Raw genomic sequence first — 19,883 nt, 5'->3', positions numbered from 1 at the left:
ACACATAACGGTCGTGGTTCATCAGCTGGTCCTGTCCACGTAAATGCTAAACTCAAATAGTGATCATCATATCGTCGTCTTTTGGGTTTAAGCCCTGAACTTGAAGGCTTTAAATCGGGGGGTCTCACAAACTGATCCATTGTATTAGCAGGCATATACCTGTATTGGCGGACTTGCCAAACAGAAGCGAATTCACAGCTATGGCCTTCTGGGTAAAAAAGGTTTTCTTATTTTAGATGTATTATTTTTTTGCTTTGTTTAATTAAAACGTTTAAATATAATAAAAAATACATGTAATAATTAAACTTAATAATTATATTTTTATTATATAATATTTTTTCCCGCGCCTCCCCTGACATGCTCTGGCGCCCCCCAGGGGAGGCGCGTCACACTTTGAAAACCCCTGTACTACGCCTATGAGAAAAAGTATGCACTTTTTTTTGTAAAGGAAAGATTTGTACTTTTGAGTGTGTAACATAAGAGTATGCAAGCTTTAAGACATACTACTTCCTCATTAACAGAGGCTTATGTTGCATGGTTTCGTCACCTGTCAATCATCTTGACACATCATTCACATTTCTTTTATATTTAATTACCCTACATTATTGGAGAAGCAGCAGCAGGATAATCTGCCAGTCACAAGTCTTTCAGAGAAATTTCCTCAGCTCTTTGGGTTATACATTCAGAAGTTAATGTCCAAACGCGTCTTCATATAAGTTCATTGTTGTTGCAGATGAAATATAACATGGAAAATGTGGTTTAAATATGTTCTAGTTGGCTAGATGTTGACTAACAGTCATTCAAACAACTGTACCAAGCCTTGAGCCTTGGGCTCAAGTATCTCTGAGCTCAGGGTTCTCTACCGGGACAGCATGCCAAACCTGCTATGAATGATAAGGATATTTAAGTGAGAACTCTTGAAATTATATTTTCAAATACTATTTAGGATAGATAGTATGTGAATTGGCATGCAGCTAAAATCTCTTTCGTGAGGTGTTTTGCATTTTTATTTAAAATTGTTAAATATAATGTTTATAATTGTTTATTGTTTGTTGTATATTGAATTGCATTCGGTATATCTAATAAATCCTGATCAAATACAACTGTGACAGAAATGAGATATTGAGAGTCAAATAAATAGGTAGTATGTTTGTCTTTTGATTTTTAAAATATAGCTTATTTATAGATTGTTGTTATGGGATTAAATGTTTATTAAATAAATGAGGAATTTGTAATGTTAATTATTAGAATGCTTTTTGTATTTTGATGAAAATATTTTATTTTGCAAAAATTATACAAAGTACATATATTTTTGTTAACTTCATTTTAATATTGTAAACAAATATTATGTAATATGTAGTATGCATACATCTAGATAACTAGATCTATTCTTATCATATAAACAATTATAACAACTACAATTAGATTCTATTTGTTCATTATAGGCAGGCGGGCGGGCAGGCAGGCAGGCAGGCAGACAGGCAGGCACGGATTTAAAAAAATCTATAATTTTTAAATTTATTTTATTATTATTTAGGCTATGAAATATCATGCATATATTTTGGTACAAACAATGAAGTAAATTCCTTAAAATATGATAAACATAATATAGAATTAATATATAATAAACCTCGTCTAGCCAGTGACAGAAATGAGATGTTGAGATTTATTTATTTTAACATTTAATATCTGTCTGTCTGTCTGTCTCATATTAATAATAATAATAACTACTATTAGATTTTATTTGTTTATTAGATAGATAGATGGATAAATGGATATTAAAAACACATTTATCTATAATTATCTAGGTCGTTTTTTTAATAATTAGATTATAAAATATTATGCATGTATTTTGGTACAAGCAATGAAATAAATTCCCAAAAATATAAAGCTGAAGTCAGAATTATTAGCCCCCTTGTTTATTTTCCCCAATGTCTGTTTAACAGAGAGAAGATTTTTTTCAACAGATTTCTAAACATAATAGTTTTAAAACCTCGCTTTTTAATAACCAATTTATTTTATCTTTGCCATAATTACAGTGAATAATATTTGACTGATATTTGATCAAGACACTTCTATACAGCTTTAAGTGACATTAACTATGTTAACTATGTTAACTATGGCTTAACTATGTTAATTAGGTTAACTAGGCCGGTTAGGGTAATTTGGCAAGTCATTGTATAACAATGGTTTATTCTGTAGACTATGAAAAATATACAGCTTAAAGGGGCTAATAATATTGACCTTAAAATGGCTTTTAAAAAATTAAAAACGGCTTTTATTCTAGTCAAAACAAAACAAATAAAACTTTTTCTAGAAGAAAAAATATTATCAGTGAATTATGATACTATGAACATGTCCTTGCTCTGTTAAACATCATTTTTTTAAATATTAAAAAAAGGGGGAAAAAATCCTGGGTTTCACACAATTCCTCCATGTTGTTCTTAATTGTTAATTAAAATTTTTTTTTTCAAATTTCAGTGGATTGAACATAAAACTATTAAGTTGTCCTCAAAAAAACTTAAATATAAGTAGCTTAAGTAAGTCATTTTTTTCAGTGTGGGGCTGTGCAATATATTATTTTAGCATTGATATCACAGATATCACAATAGTCTCATCTCAAGATATGCAATTTTGAGTCTGAATTAAAGTTGACCAGGGGCTACAGAATTGTATTTAATCACTGTATTTATTTTATACGATTGACGCAACAACAGAAAAAGTTTTCTCACTTAGAATTTTTGTCTTGTTTCTAGTCCAAATATGTACAATTCAAAGCGAAAACAAGATTATTTCACTCACCCCACTGGCAGATCATTTCACACATCTAACAATTTTTAGATATTTGGACTATAAGCGAGACAAAGCAAAGTAAGAGGCATTTATTGCATCGTGATTATTCAATATTTGTACCATCTAAAATCTTCAAATAGTGCTATTTAAAGTATCTTGTGAAACTGAGTTCATATTGCAATATGCATCACAGAAAAATTGCAATATCAGATTTTTAGTCTTCAAGTGGTGGTGAAGTCTGAAATGAGCAGCTCAATTCTGGGTTTGGTTCTGGCCTGGCAGCAGGTATGAATGGAGGTCTGAGAATGAACTGCATCAGCAGAGGCTAAAATCTGCCTGACCACACACACACACACACACACACATGCACACACACAGTCCTCATATGGTGCCTTTACATAATTGTTTTCCACTTATAGTGTTTGAGTGAAAGGTCATGTGTTTGGGTGGCTGACAGGAATAGTAAACTCGTCTGTGTGTGTGTGTGTTACTCCTCTACTTCCACTTTGAGGCTGTTTGTGGTTGAACAGAGAAGTGTTTGAGTTCATTGTGAACTGAACTGAGCTGAAATGGATCATCTTTAAGCTGCTGATTTTAGATGATCATATATATATATATATATATATATATATATATATATATATATATATATATATATATATATATATATATATATATATATATATGTGTGTGTGTGTTTGTGTGTGTGTGTGTGTATATATATATATACTGTATATATACTGTATATATATTAGGGATGTAACGATATTGTAAATACCGTCATACCGCAATATTAAATTTTTTCGATATTACCGAAGTCGCATGACTCGGTAAAACTATAGGTCTTCTGAGAAAATTTGCTCAGGCGAATGAAGCGAACGGGAGGTAGCTGAAACTTCATTTCCCATCAGCCCCGGCGTGGCCATAATCCTTTGCGGTCTGTTGTCGCTACAGATCCAGTAATGCGGAAATGGAGTGTGCTGCTAGTAGCGGAGATGAAAAAAAGATGGAAATGATCGAACCTAAAGCGGTTGTTGTCGCCGCGCGCGTGCTGAATAGCGGTGCTGTCGCGCGCGTTCTGATCAGCTGTGTTGTGGCGCGCGTATTGTAAAGCGCCGAGGGGGGGTTGAGCGCGCATACTCAAGAGAGGTGTTATCGCGCGCCTACTGAAGGGCTGGACTGGACGGAGGTTGTGTCGCGTCGCGGGGGCACTTTTGATCGTTTTGGAAGGGCATTTTCTATCCAAGACTAAAAAGGGCATGTGCACTGCACAGGTTGAGCCCTATGTGTGCACGTGCCTGCAAGTTGGGGAATACGACTAATAACAGTCATGGGGACTGCAGAAACACAGCACACTGTTCAGATTGATGCAGACATTGACTTGTACCGCAAAGAGATCTCTATCTCACTCATGGTTTGTCCTCTCAAGTGGGGGAAAGACAATGCACAACGTTACCCCACTGCTGTCAACATGGGCCAAGTCATATCTCTCTTGTCCCAGAATCCTCAGTCCCAAATGAGAGGGGTTTTTTCTGTTGCAGGGGACATTGTAAATACCCAGAGATACCAGCTTTTACCAGATTATAGTTATATGATCATTTTCCTTTAAACCCATCTCTATCTAAGTGAGTGATTAAATGTTAAATGTGATGAGTTTTTAACAATACTAAATTGAAACTTTATTTTTTTACATGGTTTAATAATTTTTTGTTATTAAAATTGAAGTTCCTGTTTCAAAGCTAACAGATAGATGGCTAATTTGTATGTCATTGACACTTTTGGCACTTTTTTGGGAGTATTTTCAAAAGTTTTTTTTTTCCTGTAAATGATTCAATAAATACCGTACTGTGACATTCATACCGAGGTATTACCGTACCGTGAAATTCTGATACCGTTACATCCCTAATATATATATATATATATATATATATATATATATATATATATATATATATATATATATATATATGTGTGTGTGTGTGTGTGTGTGTGTGTGTGTGTGTGTGTGTGTGTATGTATATGTATATGTGTGTGTGTATGTATGTATGTGTGTGTGTGTGTGTGTATGTATATATTTTTATTTATTATTTATTTTTTTACCTTAAATAAAGTAAAAAAAAAGCTTTTATTACTTTTATTATACATAAACTGAAAGAAATAGGACCTCCTTGCTTGCATTAAACAGCACATGGGAAATACCATATTTGAAAAGTATTAAAATTTCTCTGGAGGGCTAATAATTTTGTCTTCAACTGTACATCAGACAGATTGAGTATGTTCTGAATCAGTGTTTCTGCAGTGCATCAGCTGCCATGCTGGAACTGCTTGTGCCTTCATTTGTCAGTTTAGTCACTTGTCTTAAAATAGAATAAGAAGCGGCTCATTCCTGTATTTTATACACTGTGCAAATGTCTGTCAAATGCATTTTTGAAGTCAGATTTATTAGCCCTCCTGTATATTTTTTTTCCTCCAATTTCTATTCAACAAGGAGATTTCTCTCAATGCATTTCTAAACATGATAGTTTTAATAACTCATAGCTGCTGGGAAAAAAAAGTAAAATAACGTTTTTTTTTTTTTTTTTACAGATAGGTTAATTTGGCAAGTCAATAACTGGTTTGTTCTGTAGACAATGTATTGACCTTTAAAACAATAAAAATGACTTTTATTCTAGCTGAAATAAAACAAATAAGACTTTTTTTCCAGAAGAAAACATATTACTGAAAAATGAAACATCTGTTTAACATCATTTGCTTTTTTGTAGCCAAGAGTGAGTTTAGCATTACATGATACAATGTTTTTTTTTTTTTTTGTAACCTGGTAACAACCAGTACAGCAAAAAGATGCCAACATGGCGGCAAAATTAAACAATGAGGCTAAAAGAAAACGTCTGTTTCTAAAGTCTTAGAAGCAGACAATTACACGGGAACAAAAATAAGAAACTGAAAAAAATAAATAAATAAATAACAGTTGTCAGTTTGGCAAGCCATTTTTATAAGAAAAATTTAGAATTGCATTAAAATACCAGCACATTTTTCATACTGCTCTTTCATTTGCATAAAATCTAGAATTTTGCTCATTATACATTTATTGACATATTTAAAATGTTTAAATTCTAGATTCACAGGCATAATTTTGCCATTATTTAAAATATGTGGCTAAGAAATAGCTATTAACTTTTTAGTTTTTTTTTTTTGGTGGGGCCAGTGAAAAGTTTGGCAGGGCAAGTAAAAATCTCAACCAATGGCCCGATTGGACCCGTATAAAAAATCCTTAGCGTTGAACCCTGTGATAGCTTTTTTTTTTTCATTCACAATGAAAAGTTTTGCATACAAATGATAATGTCAGATTGTGATTTGTACAGTACCAATTCACAAATAATCAGGGATGCACTGATATGACAATTCTGGAACAGTTCAAAAGCAAAACTTCTGAAAGATTTTGATCAAACACCAAATCCGAAACTGCTTTTGTAATAATCATTTATTATTTTTTGAAATATTGTTAAATAATTTTAATTTTGTGGCGCTGTAAGTTTATTTTATTTTCACTTTAGTCCCTTTATTAATCCGGGGTCGCCACAGTGGAATTAACTGCCAACCTATCCAGTGTATGTTTTACGCAGTGGATGCCCTTCCAGCTGCAACCCATCTCTTGAAAACATCCATACACACTCTTGCACACTTATACACTACTGACAATTTAGCCTACTCAATTCATTTGAATTATACTGATTAAAAATAAAACGTACTGTGGCCTTTTCCACAGTAAAGTTTTAGTGACAGTGATTGCCTCTGTTTGTCTATCTTATTTAATTTGTAGTACAGTCCTGCTTTTAATCTTTGTAGAAAACACTTTTATGGTCTATCGCTCAAAAAGGTGTTTAGCAAAGTTTTGCCCAAGACGGTTTTACAATTTTTATCATGTACAGTTGAAGTCAGAATTATGAGCCCTCCATTATTAGCCCCCCTGTATATTTTTTCCCCAATTTCTGTTTAACGGAGAGAAGACTACTTTCAACTTATTTCTAAACAAAATAGTTTTAATAACTCATCTCTAATAACTGATTTCTTTTATCTTTTGTATGATGACATAATATTTTACTAGATATTTTTCAAGATACTATATTCAGCTTAAAGTGACATTTAGGGCTCTATCATACACCTGGCGCAGTGTGGCGCAAGGCGTGGCGCAGTAGTCTTTTGGTAGTTTCAGCTTGGCGCAAGAGTGGTTTTGAGGCGTTGCGCTACGCTGTTTAAATAGCAAATGCATTAGCGCTCATTTTGCGCCCATAGGCGTCCTGGTCTAAAAAGGGAGGCGTTCTGAGGCGGACCGCTGGCGCGTTGCTATTTTGAGAATCTATAATAGATTTTTCATTAGACCAAAACTAACCCGGTCTAAACTCTGGCGCAGAGTTGCACCTCGCTTACACACTGCTTAATACACACAAGAGAGCAATAGGCAAATATCTTTACATATGAAAAAATGTAAATATTAGGCATATATATATATAGGATATAATAAGAATAGATATAGAATATAAATATAAAGGATTAAAATATTACAAAACATTATTTTCTAGCCTACATAAATATAAAAAATCACTGCTTTTATGTCTTCTTCATCTCGGGAGGGTTTTTCAGTTCATTCATAAAAATTTGCTTTTGTATAATGGTATTATTATTAGCAGTATTATTTATTATATCCATATTTATATTTGTTTTATTAAAAACAAGCTTAGATTTGCCCACCTGTCAGGTTTTAGACCATATGGGGCACAGCATGTGTTTTAGGATATAACTCAGGTTTTTAAAGACATTTTGTTATTATTGTTCATTTATTCGTTTGCTGGAAATTAGAACTGAATTTAGAAATAGTTTTGAAACGAATATTTGCGCTTAACAAACAAAATTATTTATTTATAGACTAATTTATGTCTGTGCGTAAAGGTTTCCCTATCCAAGAGCGAATGTGAAAGTAGTTCCATTATCTCTCATTCTCACGCAGTAGATGCTCTGTTTAACAGTTTTCTGTTAACTGTTTACTAGTGAAATGCTCATTTTTTCCACTTAGACTTACTTTGCGTCCTGTAAATAGCGAATGCGCTCTTGGCACGACGCAGCTGACTCTTAAAGGGAATGGGAGACGAGATTCTAATTGGTTTATTCTCAAAACACACCTATAACTCATTAAGAAAATAAACTCAACTTTTTAGACCATCTGCCGCGGCGCAAGGCAGATTTCCCGTCCTTAAATTAGCAAAAACGCATCCTGACACGCCCTGAAAGCGTTTGCGCCCTGCGTTTTGCGCTCTGCGCATGGACCGTCAAAATAGAGCAATGTAGACAATAAAAAAAAAAATATTGCTTAAGGGGGCTAATAATATTGACCTTAGAATGATTTTAACAAAATTTAAAAACTGCTTTTATTGTAGCCGAAATGAAACAAATAAGACTTTCTCCAGAAGAAAAAAATATTACTGGAAATACTGTAAAAAAAACCTTGATCTGTTAAACATCATTTGGCAAATATTCAAAGAAGGAAAATTTACAGTAGAGCGAATAATTTTGACTTCAACTCTATTAATGTAAAATAAAATCATACAGTATGTCATATAACTTGTGTTTGTTTGCTGAAATTGTATTGTATTTATTTTACTTCTGACTTATTTTTCTTTTGCCTGAAATCCTGACATGGCATTAAATGAAATATACAATGCATCATCAGAAACGCACTGCATTGTAGCTCAAATTTGACAGTTTACTGCACTCTGTTGTCGTAGTTGTTAGTTTAGTAGCTAGATAATGAATGAAAAGTCTTGCATGTTCATAAATTATACCATAAAACAAGTGCACGATTGAGCGGATGTTGATGTCGATAGCTTGTAGCATCTAATGGTCACCTTTTATTTTGATGGTCTTTTTATTGAATCTAAGTTACATTGCAACTAATTCTCATTAGATTTTAAGTAGACTGTTAGGTTGGGGTTGAGGTTAATGTAAGTTGATATGTACTTGCTAAGTTTCTTATAGTCATTTAAATGCCTGTTGAAGGAGCAGTATCAACAGATATTAAGCGGACAGTCTACTAATACTCGAATGGACCATCAAATTAAAGTGTTACCCATCTCAGTGACAGGAGCAGATGTGATTGACAAACATGAGCACCTAAAGGAATGGAAATCTGCGTAAAGATGCTGAATGATCATCGCTGATTCATTGATGTGTGATAGAGTTGATGAAAACACACTCCTGAACTTCTCACTCTCTTGTTTTCAGGCCTCTTGATGCTCTCATCTGACTGACCTACAGCACAGATCAGGTAGTTCCGCATTTCACCATGATTTCATATAAAATTCACTTTATGTGTGATAAGAGGACTAAAAACGAATATTTTCTCAATTCAAATGAGTAGCGGCTTTTTAACGTGTGGAGAGAGAAAAGGAAAATAAACAGGCATCTAAAATGATTGACTCCAACATATATTTAAATATAAATCAAATATTTATTTATTTATAAATATTTATTTATATTTACTTACAAATAAAAAACGGACTTGTGCAAACCAGAACAATTGTTTAAGCAACAATCTAAAAGTGTGGTCACATGTTTGGGTATGTTTAAGGCTGATTTATACTACTGCTTCAAGCGCATGCGTTTGCTCCAGCGCAGCCTTTGCGCAGTCGTATAGCCCTCGCTGTGGCTGACGCCGACACGCTCCTCTCAAAAAATGTAACTACCTGCGCAACGACGCATAGCACAAACTCTATGATTGGTCAGCTTGGTAGCGCTGACAAATGCTTTAATAATAAACAGAAAACAGAAAAAAACAGGGATCCAAATTGATTGTAACAATTATTTATTTATTTATTTATTTATTTAATATATGTATTTTTTTTTTTATTAGTCATCAGTTATTTTGATACATCAGCACATACAAATACAGTGTTAGTCATACAGTGTCGTAATAAAAAAAGGGGAAAATATACAAACAAGTAAACAGGATAATAGTCAAGCTAGAAGCAAAAAAAATATATACCATAGAATAGAAAATCAGGAGAAATTATTGATGTCATGCCAAAAAGGTGTCCATAGCTGCCAGAAGTCATCTGACTTTTGAGGTGTATCATAGGTTAATTTCTCAAGGGAAAATAACGCACATACTTGACAACCACATTTTAAAGGAGGGTACCTGAGGAGATGACCTGTAACAAATATTAACCTCAAAATATATATTTAAATAAAGATTAAATATTTATTTATGTATTTATAAATATGTATTTATATTTATTTAAAAATAAAAAAATAACTTGTGCAAACAGAACAATTATTTAAACGACAGTCTAAAATTCTGGTCACGAGCACTCGAGCAGAATGTGAAAATGAACAATCATCCAGTATGCAGCGAGTGTACATTTCCATTCACATCTGATTGATTTTACTGACCTTAATCTACATAAAAGTGTAGCTAGCTCTAGAAAAATATCATTCCCGGGACTTGTTATTGGCAGATACGCAACATTAAATGAAACTTGATCAGCACAACACTAGTTTGATTCCCACAGCCAAAGTGGCTGTGTTTGTGTGTGTTATTGGTTTTTAACATGTCTGTGTGAGGAGTGTTAATGTGAGTTCAGGATGCTGGAATGTTTTAGCGTTAACTTGCTGCACTTCTGAACCGACTATAGTATATGAGAAAAATTCCCATTCAAGAGGGCTTCAGTGCCGAACATGTAAAGGGATTTGAAGACAATAAAGACAAAACATTATTCAATGGATGAAAGATTTCTTTTCTTGACTTTTTACATCAGCTTTTGTGTGCTTTTACTGTTGTCAGTGTTTGTGCATGTGTGTCCCAGGGGATTATGGGTAAGTCTCAGCGGAGACCCTCAAATCCCTGCAGGAATGTGTGTGTGTGTGTGTGTACACATGCTTCAGTGCTTCACAGTAAGCAGAGAGAGATTGGGTTTGTTCTCATTGAGATGCAACTGTTTGGGAAATTCAGTTTTGTGTCAGCTGGAATGAGTTGTTGTTGTTGTTGTTGTTGTTGTTGTATTATTTATTTGACACATCACTATGTAGATATTTCAGGTTGATACTATTAGTTAATTAATCATGTATTGTTTATTATTTGGTTTGTTTTATTGGTTAAAATGTCACATTTGTTTTTTGTTTTCTTTATCTAATCCTTATTTTGGGCTGCACGGAGGTTTCCTCCGGGTGCTCCGGTTTCCCCCACAGTCCAAAGACATGCGCTATAGGAGAATTGAGTGAACTAAATTGGCTGTAGTGTACGAGTGTATAAGTGTGTATGGGTGTTTCCCAGTACTGGGTTGCGTAAAACGTATGCTGGAATAGGTAGCGGTTCTAAAATAAATCAGGGACTAAGTCAAAGGAAAATGAATGAATGATAAAATGGAATGTACACTCACTGGCCACTTTATTAGGTACACCTTTCCATCTGCTTGTTAATGTAAATTTCTATTAATTTCCAATCACATGTCAGCAACTCAATGCATTTAGGCATGTAGACATGGTCAAGACGATCTGCTGCAGTTCAAACGGAGCATCAGAATGGGGAAGAAAGGTGATTTAAATGACTTTGAACATGGCATGGTTGTTAGTGACAGACGAGCTAGTTTAAGTATTTTAGAAACTGCTGATCTACTGGGACTTTCACGCACAACTATATCTAGGGTTTAAAGATAATGGTCTAAAATGAGGAAATATCCAGTGAGCGGCAGTTCTGTGGGTGCAAATGCCTTGTTGAAGCCAGAGGTCAGAGGAGAATAGCCAGACTGGCTCAAGCTGATAGAAAGGCAACAGTAACACAAATAACCACACGTTACAACTGAGGTCTGCAGAAGAGAATCTCTGAACACACAACATATCCAACCTTGAGGTGGATGGGCTACAGCAGCAGAAGACCACACCAGGTGCCACTCCTGTCAGCTAAGAACAGGAAACTGAGGCTACAATTCACACAGGCTCACCAAAGTTGCACAATAGAAGATTGGAAAAACGTTGCCTGGTCTGATGAGTCGATTTTTTTTTTTTTTTTTTTTTTTTTTTTTTTGCTGCCACATTTGACATTACATCTCTTTATGACCACAGTGTACCCATCTTCTGATGGCTACTTCCAGCAGGGTAAAGCACCATGTCATAAAGTGTGAATCATCTCAGACTGGTTTCTTGAACATGACAATGAGTTCACTGTAGTCACATGCCCTCCACAGTCACCAGACGCAATCCAATAGAGCACCTTTGGGATGTGGTGGAACGGGAGATTTGCATCATGGATCTGCAGCCGACAAATCTGCAGCAACTTGCTATCATGTCAATATTGAACATGTACCTTGTCGAATCTAAGGGTGTTTTCACACCTGCATTATTTAGTTGGGTTGACTCGCACTAGAGTTCGTTTTCCCTCTTGGTGCGGTTCGTTTGGGCAGGTGTGAATGTGGCAATCGTACTCGAGTGCGCATCAAAAGCGGACCGAAAAAGCGGACCGAGACCTACTTAAAGAGGTGGTCTCGGTCCGTTTTCAAACGAATCCTGAAGCGGATCATTTGTGGTGAGAACATGATCCGAACTAAACAGACCCAACCGCAAAAAGTACAGCGCCTTTTGGACCAATCCAGTTGCCGTAGTCCGATGCGCTGTCCCATTTTTTGGGGTTTGGAGGAAAAATACTTGTTGACAGCGCTTACCAGCAGTTTTAAAGAGAGAGAGAGAGAAAAACATTACCTGATGGATCGTTGGTAGTATTTGTGGAAGATGACCATGTCCATTTTAGCTAAATTATTTCATGCCTCCTCCTAACGCCTTCACCGATTGCAATGCATTAAAACATTGTTTTCCAGCCGCAGGTGTGCTTCATTCTCGAAATGTATAGTTTGTCTAAAGTGATATATACAAATTATATAGTATATTATAAGCAGGGATACAATCAGCCAATGCAGCGACATTTAGTTTCTGCCGGTTTGTTTACTTGTGGGAGTTCCATTGGCATTTTCCCACATGTTAATTCTGACCAATCGAAAAGCAGTTTAGCAAATACATTCAATAACATCTGGCCAATGAGTGATGTGGATTGTCAAATTCTGCATTTTGGTTCTTTTCAACTGGTTCGGACCAAATCAATCAGTGTAGTGTGAAAAGGACCCAAAACGCAGAAAAATGCTACAATGTATGAGTTGTTGCCCTTGGTAAGGACCAAATTAACCGAACTATAGGTGTGAAAGCACCCTACCCTAAGGATTAAGGCAGTTCTGAAGGCAAAGAGGGTCCAACCTGGTACTTGCAAGGTGTACCTAATAAAGTGGCCAGTGTGTGTGTGTGTGTGTGTGTATATATATATATATATATATATATATATATATATATATATATATATATATATATATATATATATATATATATATATATATATATATATATATTTGCAAAAAAAAAGTTTTTTTTACTGAAATAAGGTTCCCAAACTCTGAATTTAATCTTTCAATAATTTCCTTAATTGTGTAAAATGACACATTTGCAAGAATATCTATTATTTTCCTCTATCTAATCCATGCATTTGTTTTATTCACCATAATTCACAATTCCTATATCAGGCTAAAATTGAGGCTTCATTTAGTTTTGTTTATTTGAGATGTAATAAAATATCTAAATATTTAGATTCTTTTTATGTCTTTCTCTCTATCTTACACACATCATTCCATTACCATCATGCAGAGTTTTCAAAATGTATGCATCATGCAACAAATCCACTTCAACTCCACTTGTGTTGCGACACATACATAAACATGAGTAAAACACAGTTGGAAGAGCTTTCATACTCCACCATTTCAAGTGTTCAGAACTGTTTCCATCACGCTCTGATGTCTGATTTCTTTCTCTCTTTCTCTGTGTGTTTGTGTGTAGGATGATAGAGGAGGGACGGAAGGCCGGTGTCATGGCCGACCGGAAGCAGCTCTTCATGGACATGAGTGAGTGACCTTAAACTTGATGACCATTAACCCAGATAATTCACTCATGCATCTGAATATAATGTTTAGGTTTTTGGTAAAATGTCCAAAATGTCAGTATTATAATATAATCTTAAAGAGCCCATATTATACATGAAATAGGGTCATATCTTGGTTGTAAGGGTCTCCAACAAGGGTCTCTAATATGCATTCAAGGTCAAAAAACACTTTCATGGTCTTATAATCTGCATTTATTTTTACCTAATTATCCCAGCGACTCCTGTATGAATCGTCCAGTGATTCATTTGTTCCCAAACCCCTCCTTAGCGCGAAGCTAATCTGCGCTGATTGGACCGATGACAGCCTGTTGTGATTGGTCGACTGCCTTCAGTCAGAGAGTAAAATGCACAACAGCTAATCAGCAATATAAAAGTAATCACAGTTCATACACGCTCGATAGTTTAGGCGTGGATTTTAGCTGCCAGTAGGTCAATGTAAATACAGTCGATGGACTTGAAAATTCAGACGATTAACTATTTTATTGAGCAAAAACTCCAAAAACTGTCGAGGAGATATCCAAGCTTGTCTCACTCTGCTCTTTTCACAGACACAAACACACACACACATTGCCATCGTCCGCGCACACAAACACAAAAACACACACAGACCTCCGGGCGACAACGCGCACGCACACACACAAACACACACGCATACCTCCGGACGACAGCGAACGTACACACACACTACCCTCGTCCACGGAGCTCCGTAAACAAAGCAGCACGCGTCGCGTGACTTTGCACGCGATAAGAGAATATAGCCAGTTAACCTGATACAGTACACGCAGTTACAAGTAATAAATCACAACTAAATACATTTGCAAGCTAGAGTAAACGAGGCAACAACTTTAATCGCACGTACTTACACTTGAGAAATGGAGGAAGAAACCCATACTGACGTCCATCAGTAAGTTACTCTTTACTGATCCTTCCTTTAACAAGTTTCCTTTAACTGAAACTTCCTTTAAAAAAGTTTCCAGTAGTTTCCAACTGCTTGGTTATAATGCTGAGGTTTCATCTTTGGGTAGAGACTCGATATAATATCCATCTGCAGTGTGACTTCAATCGACCGGCATGTTTGTGTGCGTGTGTTTGTGGGTGTGTGTCTGCGTTACTGTGTCAGAGGGCGGGGCCTCAGGTTTGAAATCTCCCGGGTTTGCGCGTGCACGTGAATAACTTGGTTTCGTTCGTACGTCATGGCGAAACACCTAATGACTCGGTATCAAGGCGACTCGTTTGAAGCACTATGAGTCGACACTTTTATAGATGAATCGACAGTTTTAAACACTCTACACTAACAGATTTAAGCCTTAGCTGGATACTTCACTTCACTTAGAGCTGTGTTACACACTACATGGAGGGGAATTTTCAAAAACCCATAATATGGGCTCTTTAAATAGAGATGCACTGGGCGAAGCAGTGGTGCAGTAGGTAGTGCTGTTGCCTCACAGCAAGAAGGTCGCTGGTTCGAGCCTCGGCTCAGTTGGTGTTTCTGTGTGGGGTTTGTTTCCTCCGGGTGCTCCGATGTCCTCCACAGTCCAAAGACATGCGGTACAGGTGAATTGGGTAGGCTAAATTGTCCTTAGTGTATGAGTGTGTGTGTGTGTGGATGTTTCCCAGAGATGGGTTGCAGCTGGAAGGGCATCCGCTGCGTAAAAACTTGTTGGATAAGTTGGCGGTTCATTCCGCTGTGGCGACTCCAGATTAATAAAAGGACTAAGCGGATAAGAAAATTAATGAATGAATGAGATGCACTGATGGCAATTGTTTTGGCCCATTTTGATTATTGATAAGTGTGCCCATTTTCTGAAGAACTATAATTCACATCATATACAAGCAAAAAAAAAAACTTTATTCAATTTTTTTGGTGATAAATAATATATTTTAGTACATTTATTATATTTGGTAAAAAATAAATCATTGATTAAAGAATTATTTAAATTGTATTTGAAAATTATTCAGTATAATAAATACAAAATTTTATTAAAATAAACATTAGTTTTCTCCAAAACTACAGTAACATTAGCAAAATGTGAAATTTTCTGCTGTTTATTACTTTTTACTGATTGTCCGGGAAACCGTCTGATTCCAGTCCTTGACCTGTTGACCGGTGCATCTCTAATCCTAAATGTAAAACATACTTTTGTAATGACCTATTTTTATTATGATTTTTTTATGAGAAGGATTTCTTTTATGTGAATCCTTTAAAAATGTTAGATTTTTAATCAAATAATATTTTCAAGGTTGTTTTAGATTTGTATTTTATGCTTTATTTTTCATTTATTGCAGTCTTCATGTCATTCTTTTGCTTTAAGCCTATGTATTAAATGAAAGTTGGTCACACTTTATTTTAGGGTAGAATTCCTGCTATTATCAAATCTATAACTAAGACTTTTAGCTCAGTTAACTACTTATTTGCTGCTTATTAATAGTTAGTAGTTGTGTTTAGGTAATGGATAGAACAAGCGATGCAGAAAAAGATCATACTTTACTTTTTTATGTAGCAACCTATAGTAATGATAATAATAAGCTGGTAATAAATAATAGTGGGAATTGGTACTTAAAGGTGCAGTAGGTGATCTGCCAAAATGCTAACCGCTTAGCATAGCATCTTTAGACGGCGGGGAGGGACTGTGATTCAAAGCCACACCCCCTGAAATCGTGAGCACGTGCACCGCGTCACAACAGCAGACAGACAACCCTCTAGGTCATGTCATTCGCCAGTTAGTTAGTTAGTGCCAGCGCCGTGCAGGAATTACATTTATTACTTAGCCACACTTACATGCTATTACAGAGTGAATATTCAGAGTAGCGGTAAACAGTATAGGAAGGCTGTCATTGTTCAAAAATGACCCAATGTGAATATAAAAGCAACTTCAGCTCAATAAAGCAGGTTAGGCGGAATAGCGCTATTTACTGGTGTTTTGTTGTGAAACTAAATATAAATCTACATTATAGATGCTGTAAACGGACCTTATGAAACTGAAAATAATCACGTCAATCTTTCACCGGGAGATTTCAGTAGCTGAACAACACTTCTGTGCATATAAGTCATTCATAACAGAACACAATCTAACATAAGCTTAGCCTGACTAAAATAGTTTTAAAACTGAACATTACCTGTCCAACAGTAATACTTCAGCCATGGTGTCGTCCTTCCTCCAGCGTGCTAAAGTAACTCCAATACTGATTCAGGTTTTTAAAAGTTTCAATTCAGCATTTGATTTCTCCAGCTCTGTCTCGCTTATGCAGACGGGCACGCGCGAATGGCGGATCTGCGTGAACAGATGCGCAGAAGTCCGAATCTACATTTGCTGACAGACAGTCTGAGCTGCTTATCGGAATTATGAGAGATGTTGGCCCGACTCTATTTAATTGGATGAACATTTTTTAGTCTTATGCCTTACCCAGAATATAAAAATACATATACACACATTTAGATCATTTACTGTAATCATTACTATTGGACTGTGAAGAGACTTTCAACCAGCACAACAAAAAATGTTTCTGAAGACAATCACCTACTGCACCTTTCAGCTAAAGGGTGTACTAAAAAGTGTTTTTTATAATCCATTGTGCTATAAAATAGCCATTGATTCTGATATGGCAATAAACTCTAAACTTTCTCTCTTTGGTTCTTCAGAGACGCAGAATTATGACACCATCCGGCTGTCCACGTATCGCACCGCCTGCAAGCTCCGATTCGTTCAGAAGAAATGCAACTGTGAGTAATAAAACTGACCAGTGTTACAAGAATTGCGATGCTGCAAATATGTTTGTGTTCTAATTCAGTTTTTAAGTTTAAATATCAGCTCTGGGTTATTAGTCAAAAAATATGAGCCGCACTCGGAAGTGAAAATGACATCACATCATTTAAATGATCATGTGGCATTTTACAGTTATGATTAAGACAAGCATTTGTTATGTTTTTTTTTTCTTTCATAGCGAACACAGTGTTGTGCATGGGAATAGATGTTTAACAGTGTCAGTATTACTACTCTAGCCATAATGTAATAATATAATTCAGGAGGGAATCTGATAATGAAATGTCTGATTTTCATTTCTTTCATTCATGTTCTTGTCGGCTTAGTCCCTTTATTAATCCGGGGTCGCCACAGCGGAATGAACCGCCAACTTATCCAGCAAGTTTTTACGCAGCGGATGCCCTTCCAGCCGCAACCCATCTCTGGGAAACATCCCCATTCACACCCACACTCATACACTACGGTTAATTTAGCCTACCCAATTCACCTGTACCGCATGTCTTTGGATTGTGGAGGAAACCGGAGCACCCGGAGGAAACCCACGCGAAGGCAGGGAGAACATGCAAACTCCACACAGAAACGCCAACTGAGCCGAGGTTCAAACCAACGACCCAGTGACCTTCTTGCTGTGAGGCGACAGCACTACCTACTGCACCACTGCCTCGCCATGTCTGATTTTACCAGTGAATAAATGGTTTAATAATGTTCTCAACGACAAATGACAAGCATATCTGTCAAACACAATAATTCAACATCAAAATTATGAAAAGTTGTATTCTGATGTCATCACTTTACTGTGAGTTACTGACCAGGAAATTTTTCAAGTCTGTTAAAGTTCACTATTCAGTCTATTGACCTTATTCTCAAATGCGGAAGTGCGGCTGTTTTCGCGATTGTCTTAGAACTTCCGTTTCAGTCGCCTATGGGAGAAATGACAAGGAATAATAAACGGGGAAAAAACGGTCAAACTACTTGCTTTACAAACAAATGTTTGCATGACTACACAGACCAAGTAGAATAATACAACAAGGAAATATCAGTTTGCAACATCAAACAACGAAACAAGCAGTTTTTAATGTCTAAAAATGAATGGAAGTGAATGAGACCGGAAGTCTCGTGCCAAAAAGATTCAAATGGCAGCGCCCGCTCGTCGGCGAAGAATAAGGTCAATACAAAATTTAGTTTTTGAACCAACAGTAGTTACACATAATATTATTGTTGTTTTACCATATGTTTGAGAAATAACAAGAATAATAGCCTACTCATAATAATTTTTATTTTACATCTACAGAAAATCGTGATCTTTATAAGTAAAAAAAAAGCGATTCTCATTTTAACCAGAATCGTGCAGCTCTATTGCATAGTGCTTTTCACAATAATTATTGTTTCAGAGCAGCTTTACAGAAGGTGCACATTCTTACATTACAATCCTTTATTAGTTACTAATAACTAGGCCCACACGGAATCTGCGCTCGCAGAAATCTGCAGATTTCCTCAGATTTTTAGGCCATAATTTATTCACTTTTACACTTATTTATTCACTTGTGTAAATGTGTGTAAATTTATATTTATTCGGTTTTTAAATTCATTTCTGTAATGTTATTGACTAATATGAAAATGTTCATATGATTTATTTTCTATACAGTATGTAAAGTCATGTTTTATGTTTTTTGTTGATATATTATATGAGAAACATGTTTTGTTTACCAAATAAGTGGATCTAATTGGATTTGCATTATAAACATTAACAGTTAAAAATGTATTATTTTGGAGTTCATATATTAAGTTTTTAGTTATAATAATCCCAATATTGTTCCGCATAAATCCGCAATTGTTTTACAAAATTCTGCGCAGAAATAGCAATAAATGTCCACAGATTCTGTCTGGCTCTAATAATAACTTTATTTGTTAAAGGGGGAGGGGGATATTAAGTAAAAGAGTCATTTAATATAAAATGCCAGCACACAATTGACCCTTCGCTAAGCCACACCCAAAGACCGCCACCCACCAATCGTGGCTTAGCAACTGTAGGGGTGTCAAAATTAATCGTTTCTTCGATGCACCGCGATGCAGACGCGGACAATTCGGTATCGGTTCAGTAATAATCATAATTGGTTATTACTGACGTCATTTACCTCATATGCGCTCTGTCGCGAGGGAGACGATCGCGAGTATTTACAAAGCTCCAACTACTTAATACTCATGAACTGTGCACAATTTCACTGTGTGTGTTTGAGAGTGAAAGTAGCCTACTCCATTTCTCTCTCTCTCTCTCTCTCTCTCTCTCTCTCTCTCTCTCTTTCTCT

General features: G+C 35.7%; 1 protein-coding gene across 12 annotated transcripts in view; it reads left to right on the top strand.

The window, feature by feature from the left end:
• The window catches only part of dtnba (dystrobrevin, beta a), a 60,570-nt gene that overhangs the window by 12,358 nt on the left and 28,329 nt on the right, over positions 1 to 19,883 (top strand). For 4 of the 12 annotated variants that reach the window (XM_068215383.2, XM_005168528.6, XM_005168527.6 and 1 more), the window contains exons 2-4: positions 9,070 to 9,112; positions 13,714 to 13,778; positions 17,457 to 17,537. In XM_068215383.2, coding sequence (XP_068071484.2) covers positions 13,715 to 13,778; positions 17,457 to 17,537 — 145 coding nt within the window. In that variant the 5' untranslated portion in view covers positions 9,070 to 9,112; position 13,714. 12 annotated transcript variants of the gene reach the window in all.

The sequence above is a fragment of the Danio rerio genome, chromosome 20 (genome assembly GCF_049306965.1).
Source record: "Danio rerio strain Tuebingen ecotype United States chromosome 20, GRCz12tu, whole genome shotgun sequence".
NCBI lineage: Eukaryota > Metazoa > Chordata > Actinopteri > Cypriniformes > Danionidae > Danio > Danio rerio.
Note: the sequence above shows the minus strand (reverse complement) of the source record. Positions and strands in the feature narration are given on the sequence as shown.